The sequence below is a fragment of the Porites lutea genome, chromosome 9, assembly GCF_958299795.1.
Source record: "Porites lutea chromosome 9, jaPorLute2.1, whole genome shotgun sequence".
Classification (NCBI taxonomy): domain Eukaryota; kingdom Metazoa; phylum Cnidaria; class Anthozoa; order Scleractinia; family Poritidae; genus Porites; species Porites lutea.
Window position 1 is genome coordinate 10489958 of NC_133209.1, and position 15524 is coordinate 10505481.

The window sequence follows — 15524 nt, forward strand, 5'->3', positions numbered from 1 at the left end:
AAAGGCTTGTTTTATTTACTTTCATAGGCAATATACAAACAAAGATAGCTGAAAATCTACTCATTAAAATTGGACGAAATTCAGTTGAAATGATGAAAATATCGCATTTCAGTCATGAAAGCCTCAAAAAAAACGTTGAACTACGACGTTTGGTGACAATTGTTTCAATTTGGTTAAGTTGTTTTCACATAATGGGATTTACTGACTGTAAGCTCTGTACAAATTAATAGGGAAATATAATGAATGCGGGATAAATATGTTTCGTGTGTGGCAGATTTGAGATTTACGCCTACAACGAGTATTAATACGATTCACAACACACTAAACTCTGTTTAGCCACCTTAAAGGGACACTTACTCTCAAAAAACAAATGCCTGCAATAAACATGTTAATAGAAGACATTTATGGTACACTTGACGTTGTGTTTGTTATTCAATGAGCTTGGTCAGTGGATGGGGTCGACAAGGAGCAATGTGACTGGAAAGGCTAGATTAACGTGACTATGACGTCAAAGTGGCACCCAACTCAGGATATCAAGCAAGGGATGTAACACGAGTATGGTAACGAGGTCAAAGAAGTCACGCATACGATAAAAACTTCGGAATACGTATTTAAATAAAATAAAATCTGATTTACAAGCGGGAACGTGGGAGGGTCCTAGTGACCACTCGTCTCAGACTGTTTTTACAAATTCAACAAACTCTCTATATGTCTCACTCATCTACGTTTGTATCCTTAGAGGTATGTGATAAAGGTCAGTTGATCCAGTACCCGTTTTTATGTACAGACAAACAGCTACTTTTTGTACTCTGGAAAGGTGAAGAGATGATAACGTTTTGCATCTCAGTTTTTTTGACAGCTCTAGATGACTTGAATTTGGTGCGTGTTCTTCAGCGGTTTCTTCACCTCATACTGGACGTTTTTCTTCATCACTTGGTCATTCAATAAGGCCTCTCTATCACTTTTGAGGCTGAAACATCGGACTTTGCAACCAATTTTGTCGCGCAAGGACTTTTACCTTTAGTTCCGATCCGAAAGCGAGTTCGACGATGTAGTCTCCAGCTTCAGGCTTTTTATCTTTAAAAATCTTTTTATCTTTGAAATCGCCGAAGACCTTGTCCGGTTCGCCAGGACGATTGATAAAAATAACGGATTCTTTGTCATTATAATACAGAAAGCGTCCTCCCAAGTTCGAAGGCTTCGTATGAGTGCAATCAGTCGCGACAGCTAGTGAAGCAAGTGACGAATATGTTCGGCAATACGCTATCGTTCCCCTTGCGCTGTTAGTAATACACTTCTACCCTCTCTTCAGTGAGTGGACTTACGTATCTGACGTCACGCTCGTCTGAGTCCAGGAACATGTGGAAAGCCATGTGGTCGACGATTTCTTTGACTTGGGTCTTGTTTAATCGTTGGCCAAACTTGTTCTGCATGGACCTGAACAGAATCTTGGCTGTTTGTCTAAGACACAGATTGTACTTCATATTTTGAGGGTCAAAACGAATGCCTTTCTTTGCGTGATATCATTAAATGTACTCGGCCTTTTCCCCTTCGATTCCCCTCCATCTGGCCTCTACCTTTATTTTGACCTGTCGATGTAATCTTCCGAGAGACCCGAATGAGGAAAGTGCCAGAGTTCATTGACGTGAAACATCTTGTAGCATTTGTGTACAGCCTTCTAGATTTCCGGGGTACATTTGCCTTGCACTCGTTTGTTTACCCAAGTGTTGCTGGGAGGTGATGTTCGGAGGTTACCGGGTGTAAATCAGGTTCTATTTTTCATTTAAATGAACTTTCTGAAGTTTCCACAGTATATACTACGTGATCCTGATTTAGTGCCACTGTGACGTCATGGTCACGTTACTCCCGCCTCACCAGTCACATTGCCCCTGTCGATCACGGCCATTGACCACGCCCGTAGAAGACACTGCACGTTACTACTGCTGTTTATACACCTGCGGTTTAGTTTTGTTCAATTAAGTTATGATATATAGCGTATGAGTGATTCCTACAAACTTAAAGGTGTATTTGAAACAATAAAAACATGAAACATTCAATGTTTGTGTTTTGTTACGAAGTACTCATGTATGTACTGAATTTATTATTGGCCACAGAAGATCAGAAGTAAATTGCTTCAGTTAAAATAGTTTGACCCACTTTTTAAACGTTTTGTAAGAAGTTAAAAAGGAGGTGGATTTTGTATTAATGGTCAGGTTTACCCCTTGTAGAAAATTTTTCCAAGTCAGACCTCAAGGACCTTCTCTCAGAGCTTGATTTGCTGAAGAAGCTTAAACCTCATCCTAACGTCATACGGTTGATGGGTTGTATGACCAAAGATGTGGCACTATGCAAAGGAAACAGGAAGTTCAGTAAGTGTAGCACTTCAAAAAAATGTGTCAGTCACGTCTAATTCCTTATTTTTAATTAACTAATTTTGAGCTTACTTGATCTGAGACTTTAACCCAATTTAGACCCGAATGTTGGTTTAATCAGTTATAAGAGCTGCAGATTTAAGTTTTCAGAAAAAAGTTAGGCCTCTGCGGCTGAGACTGTTGAAACACTGTTGGTGTTTTACAGGGCCACCTCTTGTTATCCTGGAGTTTGCTGCTAATGGCGATCTTCTAGGGTATCTTGTGAAAAGCAAGGGACAATATGATGATTACTATAATTTAAAGAGGAAGGAAGACGCTCATAAGATAACCAAACAATTGCTTCATCAATTCGCCGCCGATATTGCTCGAGGAATGGAATATATCGCCGCTAACCAGGTGTGTTGTATATAAAAAACGTATTTTCAAAACCGTCAAAAAGTCATTTCCATTTTCTTAAACTCACACCTAGATCAATGAGCCAAAATTCATGTTAACTGATTACACCCTAGCTTGTATATATATATATATATATATATATATATATATATATATATATATGTATGTATGTACGACTGTTTCTTCTTTTTTAATACTGACAGCTTATCCACCGAGATTTAGCAGCCCGCAACGTGTTAATCGGTGATGGCTTGCGATGTAAGATTACAGACTTTGGAATGGCCAGGGACCTGGGAAGAGGTGAAATTTACATCAAGAGATCAAATGTGAGTCTACCCATACGCGCTCCGCGAGGCTAATGGTTTGCAGGCTTATTTACAGCATTCACATAAATTCAAAGAAACGTTCACGCATATATATGTACTTTTTTGTGCGCATATATATGCGCGTTTGTAAGAAAATGGTCATATACTTGGGAATAAAAACCCCACAAAGCAGGAAAGAACGCAAGTATACGAGGCAAAAAACGCAAGTATATCGTGTAGCAGGAATGAGTGCAAGTCTACGTGGGAAAAAACCGCACGTATATCGTGTCATAATTTTGAAACAAATGGCGGACCATACATTTTCACTACAATGGTATTGACTTACAGTTTAGAATCCAGTGATTTGATATATTGTTGCTATTTTCCTGTTAAGGTCGCATTAAATTCTGTAAATGACATACCAACATAAACATAAATCTACCAAGAAAATGTTTGCTGATGATAAAAAGTTCATACCGTGAACATAAACTTGAAGAAATTATGGCAGATTGAGTCGATACGTTTGAAAAATCATTTGCGATCACAGCCTTCATAGTTATGCCAGTCATGACCACCTCAACACCAGAGAAATGATTTAACTCCATGACGAGGGTAAAAACATACCAGCTCATTTTCTTGGCCACGCGTTGATCTGGCCCGGCTGCTTCGGGGAGCATATTCTCGGTCTGTGTGGATTATATCCTTCGAGTTTGTCAAAGTCTGTGGGATTCGTTTCTCTATCAGGGAAAGCTTCATTGGTTTCTATATCTGCTGCTATCCTATTTCTACGATCCTGGCATGTTTATTTTCCGTTGGAGTTCGAATTTCGTGGAAAAAGTTGTGCTGAATGAGAGCATGTCGGCGAAAATGGCATCTCGTGTCTCCTACCTTGTATATTATTATTGTATATAGAGTGAATTTGAACAAATTACGGCAAATGATCACGAAACTTCGGTTGAGCAATAAGGACAACAACAATTAACTGCAGAGTAAGTTTCATTGATCTTTATTTAGTATTTCCTAGAAATTTTAGGATGGTGTTTTTACCCCATACAAACACTGTAATTTTACTGGAACCGTACTGTGGTACTAGCACAGAGCCTGGGTTACCTGTCATTGACCTTGGGAATGGTCATAGATTTCTAAATGATTGTAGACCGAAAAGACTCATAATCTTGCCACGCTGATTATGACAGTACTCATTATCTTAAAGAAAAACTTCAAGCTCCCTACCAGAATACTCTTTTCGCCGCAATTTATATTATCTCAGTTTTCAGGATGTCAAGGAAACAGGCTGTGTTTGAAGGTCTTCAAAGTAGCCTGCTTGATGTAAGACGTTTACATACCGGGCTTAAACAAGAAATTGGTTCACCTCTATCTCCCGTGGTCTTATCCATGTCTGTTAGGGATATATAAGTACATTAAATAAAATCGGACGACATGTTCAACTGACATTACATTGAAATCTAATTTTTGTCTGCTTGTATATTAAGACTTTCCTTAATCTATAAATCAGTCTAATACTCCATGTACATTTAAATAAACTATACTAGAGATTGCACATTTTCTAAAAAATGTATGGCAAATCTGTAAAGAGGGCAAGGATATAAAATGTTTTCATTGTGCATAAGTCGTGAGGCCCGTCAGTCCTTGCATCAAAAAGTCAACAGATTGTGCTCTAACTAGACTATAAAAATTATATGCCACAAGAGAAAATAAAGCTCTCTTGTATGCCACCTATGGAACATATCTTGCCTTGATGGCATGCGAAAAGATTTAACTGTGCAAATGATCACATTCGCTATTTTATACGTGCAGATTTATTTTTTTGCTTAGGTCTGGCTCAGACGGCGTACTTCACATGCGCCGAATTCCATGGTTTCAATAGGGTCAACCGTCAGTCGTTAAACGGCTTAAAATTTAACCGTCGACCGTCAAAAAAGGTAACAATTTTACCGTCAACCGCCAAAAATGCAGATTGATATTAACCGTCAAAAAGTTTAAGGCATTTCAAATCTTGCTCCTTTTTTAGTATTTCAGCTGATCTTCATAGACTTCTGGCTCCTGAAGAATCTCCAATTAAACTGAAAAAACCAGTTCCTATGTTCTCAAAACACTCCTTCTAGACATTACAAGACCTTAGAACTTGCTTATACAGCTGAAAATATTTCGAAATTGTATAAGTAACAAGGCCACAAGACAACCTCCAGAATTAATATATAACCACCCTTGTGGATATTTGCGGAATCGACTTTTGCCGATCGGCTTTAAAAAGTCATCAGACTGTTATTCATAGTCCTATGAAGACTGATACTGCTCCTTCAATCTCATCATTCCAACTGAGCTATCGGAGTTTGCTGCTCGCGAATTTTCAATTTGAAAGTAAAAACAATATTGAATTGACCCTCTGTGTTGTAAACTTAGACCTCAAATCTTGAATAATCAGAAAAACCATACTTCAAAATAAAATTCATTAACTGCGTATTAAAAAGTGCCCAGAAACTGAATCTAAAAGTAAGGAATCCTATAAAATTCGCCGACATTCACAGAAGTGTGTGTGTATTTATAATTGATGTGAGAAGCATTAAATTCAACCTGCATGCGTTGTCTCAGGATCCTGTTTTGAGCTAATGTTAATCAATGAAAGAACACACAACATGGACAGAGAAGTTATTTCTCGAAGAATTTTTATTCAAAGGCCCATAAATTAATCCTTAAAAGCAATTCGCGTAACACAAATTTGGCTCGTGGATCCTTTCACGCAAGTAAAATCGGCTGAGCACATGGCAAAAACTATTCAACACAAATCTCAAATCAGAGCGCTCAAGCCGATCTCAAACTACAAAACTATCGATCCTACTGAGATTTTATTTTCATGATGTATTAGAGCAGCTGAAAACTAATTTTCATACAAATTTTCGCTTCAGGGTTCTTGGTTTTGTGATAGAGTACGCTTGAATTTCTAAGCTTTTTCGTGACGTGGCATTAATACATGACAGCCGAGAGAGCTGTCATGTAGGTTAAAAAAGTGACGAATTCCGGGGAATTTTGCTATCTAAACAGTTCTTGGATTAGAAAATGTATTACTTCAATGTTAATGTGTTCCTCGAGGAATAAATTCACGCCTTCGGACCAAAACTCGGTAACAGATGTTTTTGTTCGTTTCCGTCCACCATGTTGGTGCCTATCTTGGTGGGCACCAGCATGGCGTCTCCATACAAATCTCTATAAATTGGCGTAAAACATTTCTTCGGATATCTCGTATACGGAATACTCTTCTGACCTGAATCTTGGCCAGGAACTTGTTATTTTTACTTCCTTTCATTTCCCAGATTCCGGACTTTACATGTTGAACGGTTTTGATTTTAATTTTGATCTATATTAAATGGCGTGACACTGAAAACCAGGAAAAATGTACCGGGAAATTCTCCAAAAACTTGCTGCTTGGTGGCGTTTCAAAACGCTCCAAGCGCTCCGATCTGCCGTAATGAAAATTTCGTGAATTTTAAATTCCTCGAAGGACAATTTTATAAAGAAAAGCCTTCCTTTGTCAACTTGAAGAAAACTAAGCATTCTTTTGAAGTTTCCTTTCCAATCTGTGTGTGTTTAGCGGTGCATTTTTAACCTTGAAATGCCAAACACCGCTCTTGTTTACCATCGTCATTGAGCTGTCTCACTTTTGTCTCAATTTTTAGGATTTTTGTCTAGGCCTCACATTTTCGCTTACACCACGTGACCCGAAACGCTTTGCCCGCGCGGAATCATGAGGCCTAAGGACTAGGCAAGGGGAAGTTACATTCTAAGTGCAAGTCACGAGATTGCAAATAATAAAAATTAAAGTATGGTGAAGACCTGGGCTGCAGTGGAAAACCACATGCCAATAACACTGCAGAAAGGAATAAAGATCGACATCTGATCCTGAGTCAGTTCGTCAGGTCGAAAACTAATTTGAGTCGGCCTAAAAGTTTGAATTCGATTCGGCTCATGTGTACGAGGTCGTCTGAACCGGGCCTTTTGTGCTTACAGGGTCTTATGCCTGTCAAATGGATGGCTGTGGAGTCGTTACTAAATCAAGTTTATACCACAGAAAGTGATGTGTAAGTGATTGAAAAACCTAAAGAGACTAAGTATCCTTTTAATTATTATTAAGGCCAGCAAGTGAGTGTTCCTTGACCACCTAGAATAAATATTAAAGGAGTATGGATTTCATGAATTCTTCCTCAGACTTACGAGCTTCTCGGTTGTGTAATGGAAAATAAACACATGTACTGAATGTACAAAAACAACTCGAAGTCCGGTTACGTTTGTACACCCCTACAATGTACTGGGTTTACGGCTTTCGTGCACACGGGAAAGATCACAGACGGATATTTTCGAAAAGGAAAGAAAACTTAGTAAACAGAAATATCGTTGTCATATTTAGACCCGTAAAATCCACAGATTTGTTTGCGAACATGCAGGGACTCCTATAATCATAGAGAATAACAGGCTAAGCCAGCGATGTTTTACTGTTGCTAAAAAATGCACTTTATTTACTTTACTTTTATTCGACTTTAAGCAGTGACGACGGGAAGCTTTAACGACGGCATTCGCTTTGAATTTACGTTACGAGTATGCGCAATCGTGAAGGCGTTCATGTGTAAAAGCCGTCGTGCTCCAGTCCATGACTTCAGTTGGCCTGTTTTGAAGTCGAGTTGTCGAGATGAGTCGATGTGAGTTGTATTGCATACAAAATATTTTTCGTCCCTACATTTACCGCTCCATCAACATTTAACTTCAGGCTATTCATCATAGTTTCCAACCTGATGTGTTTAACGCGAACCTTCAACTTCAGGTTGACCGATTTTTTCTTAACAAATCGAAACGCGCATCTTAAAACGAACGCGAGGTCATCAACGTAAGTTAAACTATTTTACATCCAGAAAACGGATTTGGTTTTGTTTCCACTGGTTTCCGTTGATTTAAGAATGAAAGTGTTAACAAATACTTGTGAGCTGTCACATATTCGGTGGTTTTTGAATATGAGGCTACACGGACGAGAATTCTGTCTTGACTTGTTCAAATCATTCAACAGCAAAAAATTCTTCGTCATTGATCAAATTTTTGCTGTGAGCAAAAAGTAACACATCTCTGACTTCTCTAAAGAAGGCATACCGTATAAAGCAGTCACTAGTCAGGGATCCAGGTTTTAGAATCAACAGTTGCACAGATAAATAGAAAAAGTCTAAGTCCCTAATCCGCCCGTGTCGCCGAGAAAAACTGTTTTGCATTTCGCGCCAAAATCAGGAGCGCCGTCCTAGTTTTCATCGATGCGTAACGTAACTCGACAGTGGGCAGACGGAGGTTATCGTTCCAGTCCCTTTCGGTCGGGAATGCCGTCGTGAAAGCCTCCCGTCGTAGTTGCGTAGAGTCTCTAATGTATTTAGCACGAAAGTGCTAACTGGGGTCACTATTTTTAAGTCTCCAATGGAGACATTAGGAGACGGGACCGCCATTTTAAGAGGCCCTGCGCCTAAGAAACGACCGATGATTTCCGGCTAAAAAATAACATCGGCCGATTTTTATCTCCCAAGTAGAGGTTACCGAATACTATTCAAAAATGAGTTTCTTTTGTTTCAGTACCGCTTTAAACCAAAAATATAGAGCCGCAAACTTTTTCCGTCTGATAGCCGCAAAATCAGGCCTAAAATAGGCCCTCGCAAAAAAACGGTTCAGAAATCACTATCGCAAAGCAAAATAATGAGAAAACTACACACTGATGAAGAAAAAGGCCTTTTAATGCAATATCATTCGATGAACATCGAAAAACAGCCGAAGTGAATAAAAAAGAAATTTTCAAATACTGCATACTAAATTAGCTGGAGCGCTGGAGGTGATTTTAAAATAATTATTTCTCAAAAGTCCAACGCTGTTCAAAGCAATCACAGTGATGAATCAGACATTGGAGGGATATACATTACGATTCTGGAAAAACATTTTTCGGCCAAAGTATATTGACGTTGTACAAAGCGTTCAAAGTTACTTTGTTTACCGTTATCTTGCTACTTCGGCGAAACACTTCTCTGTTGCCAATACGGCCGAAGATATCGTGGTAAACGCTACTTTAATCCTTGCTAGGCGCTCAGAGACCATCCTAAGTAGAAGTATATAGAATTAAAAGAGAAAGGAAAATGAAAGATACGCAGAAAAAGAAAATAACTCGAAATTACCATCTGCTAAGGAGAGTTGAACCTTGTAAATGTTGTCGCCTGACAGCGTTCATCTGCCAAAACTGGAGCGGAATCCTAACAAATGCGTGAAATATAAGTAAAAAAAACAATCTTTCTATCACCAGAAATCGTGAAGTGAAATAGTTTTATGTTGTTCCTTTTACTGATGATGAATTCAGCCTCACTCCAAGTGCTTTGAATGTGGGCTGAATGTATTTCGTTACATACATTCCAACGGACGTTACAGGTCAGCGCGTGTAGGGGTCAGCGGACCTAAATTGGAGAGCAACGCCAAGCTAGGGGGGCATTGGAGGGGGTACCCAATACCGCAATACCATAAGAAAATTGGCAAATACCGAAATACCGTGTCAAAAATCGACGAAATACTGATACCGCATTTATTTTCGGTCACGTTTACTTGAAGTTGTTTCCATCCCGCGTGTTTGTTTATCTCAAGCATTTATGCACCAGCAATCAACCTCAGCCATTGCGAGGAAACGTGAGACGACCTCGAATTGATCAGTACAACGATCGACAAGGATGCCCTACCAATTTCATCATAGATTATCTGTCAGAAATTGTGTAATGGTAATCATTTGCCATTAATCTAAAGTCTTAAAAATACTGACGTGCATTAGACAGGAGAGCGCAATGAACAGTATCGCAATACTGTAAAGGATCTTCTTTTACCAAATACCGTTAACCAAAAGGATGAAAAACCACATTAGGCATACCGCAGGGGTAAATGATACCGCAACACCGCACTTTAAAATCCGATTTACCGAAATACCGCTTGAAAAAAAGCTTAATACCGCAATACCGTAAGCCCCCATTTCCCCCTCCATGCTGTTGAAGAGGTGATAGAAAATTTGGGCTTAAAACATCCACATTATATTTGATGTTTACAGTCTTTGTCAATATCGTCATAGCAACAAGCTTTCATCTTTCAATTTTAGTATGTTGAAAGACATTTGCAGGTATTTCGAAATACTTTACAAATCTAGAGATCTAAAAAGAGACCTTTTAACCAAGGTTTCAGAACTTGTAAAGGAATGTGACTGAGTGCAGCAAAAATAATTTCATTCTGTAACTTTCCTGCGCAAGAGTTTGAGTGCATGTTATGCTGTCCAATGTTATATGACAAGTTGTGCGTAGTGCATTGGTTATTATCTAAATATAGTAAATATTATTGTGGAAACAAATTATGAAGCATTTTATAAAATGAACTTGCAAAATGAGTGAGGTACTTTCATCGATTTAAAAATCCTACCTGTCTCCTGTCTTTTTTTATGATGTCCTACCCGATATTTGGGTGACTCTATTCGAGGGAATGGCGGAGTACATGGAATATTGTAAAATATGGAATATACGGAATACTCTAAAACAAGGAATAGACAGAATATTCTGTACTTGATTTGAACTGGACTGACAAAAAAGCAGAGGCAAAGAATACTCGGTTGTTTTGAAATATAAAAGAAACAATTTTCGTACTGCCCGTAAGCCACACCATAGACCTTATGACGGTTTTGAAAGCCATCTTGACGAGTGAAGGGTCTTGTATCACGGGAATCTAATGTATGATAATTTTCATAAAACGGCTGTTCTAAAAAAAAGAAGAATTGTGAACTTAAGCTTGACAGGATTGTACTAAAAATTAATGGGAGTCGCACCTGTGCCTAAATTTGTCCGGTCGCTTGCTTTAGATTTTCCAGACATTTGTCCGCAATTTTTCCTGGGAAATTTTATTCAGCAAGAACGAGAAAAAATTACACACAACACTGTATATTTTCACGCGGTTGCTTAACCGTCAAGATGGCCTTTAAAACAGTGATTCGTTTTAGCGCCCTCCTTCCAATAAGCGGTACCCTTTTCGAATAAGCGCCCCCTTCAAATGTGTTTTGTTTAATAAGCGCTCCCATTCTAATATTAGGGACCTTAAGATCCGAGGACGGTGAAGGCAGTAAAAACGTCGCTGAAAAAGTGAATTCGCGTTTTTTCAATCTTCATCGCGATTACTCCTAGTCACTGACTTTGTCAAATGTAGGCAACCCCTCCTAAAGTTGAATTCCTAAGAACCATAACCAAGTTCAGAAAGAGAGTTGAAATCTCGTTGTAGCTTGTGTACTTCCTCTGTACATCATGAAATTAAGCATTTCCACGTCGTAGTCGTGCAGTGACGGCAAAGAAATGTACAAAAAAGCGTGATGCACGTGCAAAATTGTTGTTTTGCTAATTAAACCTTTGCTTTTGTGGCGTTACCATAGTACGGGTACGTATCAACCGAGATCAACCGACGGTTCATCTTCATTTAATAGCTCACAAACGAACGGTATTTCCACATTACAAAAACAGTGGTCTTTATGTCCATGTGAGTGCATAAAGTCTTCAAAGGAATGACCTCTTCTTCAAATTTTGTGGCGATTGCTCGGCTGGTCGTTCTGGCGAGGAAGGATCCAGGGACAACAAGTCCGTTTTCCAGTCTCCTTGATCCATTACCTTAATTGACTTGCACTTTGTTCTTACTGAGAGCTCTTTTAAGAAAAGTTACATATAAGAAAGGAAAGTTGCATCGGCAAATGCCCAACAAGTTTCAAGGTAAGTCCCTCACTTTAACTGAGCATTCACCGCCGAGAGTATTTGTTACTGTTTCAGTTTCAAAGATTGTTAGTTTTTAAATAAATATTAAAGGCTTTTTTTAACATTTGGTTGTTTCTCCAAAACGAAATAAGCGCCCTGTCCCAAATAAGCGTCCTCCCTTGAGCATGTTGAGGCATCAAAAGTAAATAAGCTGCTTAGGCGCTAAATCGAATCGTTACAGTAAGTTAATTTTTTTACTTGTCACGCGCTTAAAACATGGTTCGAGTTATTGAGGGTAAAATCATATAGAAATGATCTGAAGAGCAACAAAAATTAGTATCACTTCGAGTTAGCAAGAGGTTCGAGTCGGTAGCGTGGGTTCGAGTTATTGGTTTCAATAGACCGCTGGCCAGAAGCGTCGACTCGTGACCCCACAACGCTCAGATCACCCTGAGGCCAAAACGGTACGGGAATTTTTTCTTTTTAAGTCACCATCGCTTGTGAAAAAAATGACATTACATTATTTCACTAAACGCTTTCTGGCCGGGAAAAAGTTGTTTTCCTATTTGTGCATTCGTTTAGATTCCGCCGCAGTTTAGACAAATGACGTCAATGGCCGCTGTCACGCGACGACATTTTCCAGATTCAAGTTTCTTCAGCAGATGGTAATTTCGAGTTATTTGCGTATCTTTCATCTTCCTTTCTCTTTTAATTCTACGTCCTTCTTCTTAGGATGGTCTCTGAGCGCCTAGCAAGGATTAAAGTGGCGTTTACCACGCTATTCACGGCCGTATTGGCAACAGAGAAGTGTTTCGCCGAAGTAGCAAGATAACGGTAAACACAGTAACTTTGAACGCTTTGTACAACGTCAATATACTTTGGCCGAAAAATGTTTTTCCAGAATCGCGATGTATATCCCTCCAATGTCTGATTCATCACTGTGATTGCTTTGAACAGCGTTGGACTTTTGAGAAATAGTTATTTTAAAATCACCTCCAGCGCTCTATCTAATTTAGTATGCAATATTTGAAAATTTATTTTTTATTCACTTCGGCTGTTTTTCGATGTTCATCGAATGATATTGCATTAAAAGGCCTTTTTCTTCATCAGTATGTAGTTTTCTCATTATTTTGCTTTGCGATGGTGATTTCTGAACCGTTTTTTGTGAGGGCTTATTTTAGGCCTGATTTTGCTGCTATCAGACGGAAAAAGTTTGCGGCTCGATATTTTTGGTTTAAAGCGAAACTGAAACAAAAGAAACTCATTTTTGAATAGTATTCGGTAACCTCTACTTGGAGATAAAAATCGGCCGATTTTATTTTTTAGCCGGAAATCAAATCAAATCGGTCGTTTCTTAGGCGCAGGGCCTCTTAAGTGGCCATCCGAGCCACGCGAAGGCCCAGCCGCTTGCGGCGCAAAGGGAGTACTTCATTTCTCACTGGGTTAGACCTTGAGTAATGGTCCGGCCTCGGGAATCGAGCCCACGACCTCCCGCCGTATGCTGCAGTCAAGTGTTCTACCAACTGAGCTAATCCTGCGCGGTTAAAAGGATTTGGAGCAACAAAAATGCTTTTGCAATGCAATATCTATGAGGCAGTCTAACACTCTGATCCGCTTAATTATAACAGAAGTAGTTTTGTCAATTTATAGGTGGAGTTACGGGATCGTCCTGTATGAAATTTTCACTATCGGTAAGTAATAAAGCCTCTATAAAGTTTTTAAAGACTCCAACATGGAAAAAACAAGGAACTTTATTCTCTTTAATATTTACCTCTTTGGTAAGGCTTTTAAATTAATAACAGGCAAGAGAAAATATTTCAAGAAATATATGTTCATGTTAACAGTAATAAACAACTGAAAAGTTTCTTAGAGTCGACTCTAGTTTCAAAGTAGAGTCAACCAAGTTCTTTGGATCCCTAGCGCGCTAAAACGTGTGCAATAAAAACAGCAAAGAATATAATTATCCAAAATACTGCGTAAATCCTCTAATTAAAACCCCTTTCCCAAATAAGACCCCGTCTCTGATACACCCCCCCCCCCCCCCGCCTTTCAGGGGAAGAAAGTGAATAAGCTACCCCCTCACTTTTAATCCCCCCTCCCCTCCCCCTTATTTTAGATAATTTGGATTCTAATAAGAGCCCTTCAGTGTTTTCCTCATTCATGTTCGCGTACTGATATTTTTGTAGGAGGAAACCCCTATGAAGGCATGACTGGAGAAGAGGTGTTCAGTTTTGTGGCAAGTGGTCGCAGAATGCGCAAAACGACAGCTATGAGCCCCGGACTGTAAGTCGTCCGCTAGTTAAGGAATCCTTTCGTAATAACGTCATGACTAGTCAGATGCAGGCTCGATCTAAGTGAACTTATTATCAGTGATGAGTGGGCCACATGAAAAAAACGGATAAACGCATCCGGTGTTTGTTTTTCCCCATTGCTATATTTCAGTCTATATTGGTCATAGAGCGGGCTGATTTTTGGCGATTTTGTGACGAAATCGTTACAAGGTAGGTGCTGCAAGATAGATGAAAGCAACAACTTTGGCTAAAAGTCTCCTTTGGGCCTAACGAACAAAATTTAGGGCACGTGATTCCGTTATCGGGGGTAACTTACAGGTATGTTAGGTCTTGAACTATTAACGATGCTAACGCGTAGGCACGTGACCAGCTCACACTTTTTATGGTACTGCATACGTGCTTATAAATAGCAACAACTTTCTGTTATTATCTTTATCTAGTTATGAGCTTATGCTTCAGTGCTGGGACAAAGAACCATCCAAGCGACCTACGTTCAGCAACATTGTGGATTGGATGGAGACTTACATACGTTCATAGAAGTCATTTGAGTAGAAGATGACATGAGACACGTTTACCGGATACTATTCGATCGCTCGCTTTATCTTGTCTACTTGTTCTGAGGAAAATGACGGGATACTCGTAGTCTAATTTTAAATAAGTACCTATTGTCGGACATTATTATGTTTGGTAAATGTTGAAGTGATATTACAGTAATAATATTTGTTTTTAGTAAGACCTGAGGAGCGCATTAAAAATGTAGTTGATATTTTGGGGTATTCTTAAACATAATAGCCCAGCTGCCATTAATCCATATCAAATACAATGACCTAACCCTTAATTTTTCTTAGGCAAATATACGAATCCTGCATTTACATTTCTTGTGTATAAGGGTGCGTTTCATTGATCGTATTCCGGAATAATAAAATCTATGTAACGCAAAAGTTTTGGTTGTTTGTTGTTGATTTCTGCCATTATTAATTTTTAAATATAAAACATACTATATTTCAAACGAGACAAACTAACTTCCGAGTTAAGATTTCGAATTGGAATTTCGAGTTGGATTTTCGAGTTAGGTTGTAGAGTTGGTTTTTTCGAGATGGTTACTAGTAATCCAGCTGCAACGAATCGGCTAGTTTGAGGGTGCCAGTGGGGTTAGCAGTTAACTGATATTTAGCAAAAAAATCAGTAGTTAACTGATAATTGGCCAAAAAATTAGTAGTTAACTGATAAATGAAAAGTTAACAGTTAAGTGATATTTTATTAATTTTACTAAATACGTTCGTTGATGTTAACAAAAGCAACAAAGTTTTCCAAACACAAATGCTATTTTCTGACTTCTTTCTGTCCCGCTGATAACCCGGTGGCACATTAATT

At 38.9% G+C, this 15524-nt stretch overlaps 1 protein-coding gene across 1 annotated transcript; it reads left to right on the forward strand.

Annotated features, from left to right (window-relative positions):
* Window positions 1-1618: 1618 nt before the first annotated feature.
* LOC140948881 (tyrosine kinase receptor Cad96Ca-like) lies at window positions 1619-13657 on the forward strand. Its single transcript, XM_073398148.1, has 6 exons — window positions 1619-1691; window positions 2229-2369; window positions 2578-2768; window positions 2972-3094; window positions 7100-7170; window positions 13510-13657. Exons 1-6 carry the CDS (start codon window positions 1619-1621, stop codon window positions 13556-13558), a joined length of 648 nt encoding a protein of 215 aa, XP_073254249.1. The 3' UTR covers window positions 13559-13657.
* The last annotated feature ends 1867 nt before the right edge of the window (window positions 13658-15524 follow it).

Coding starts and splice junctions, on each gene's coding strand:
- LOC140948881 (XM_073398148.1), top strand. CDS start 1,619: ATGAGGAAAGTGCCAGAGTTCATTGACGTGAAACATCTTGTAGCATTT. Junction 2,370..2,577: donor CAAAGGAAACAGGAAGTTCA/GTAAGTGTAGCA, acceptor GGTGTTTTACAG/GGCCACCTCTTGTTATCCTG. Junction 3,095..7,099: donor TTTACATCAAGAGATCAAAT/GTGAGTCTACCC, acceptor TTGTGCTTACAG/GGTCTTATGCCTGTCAAATG.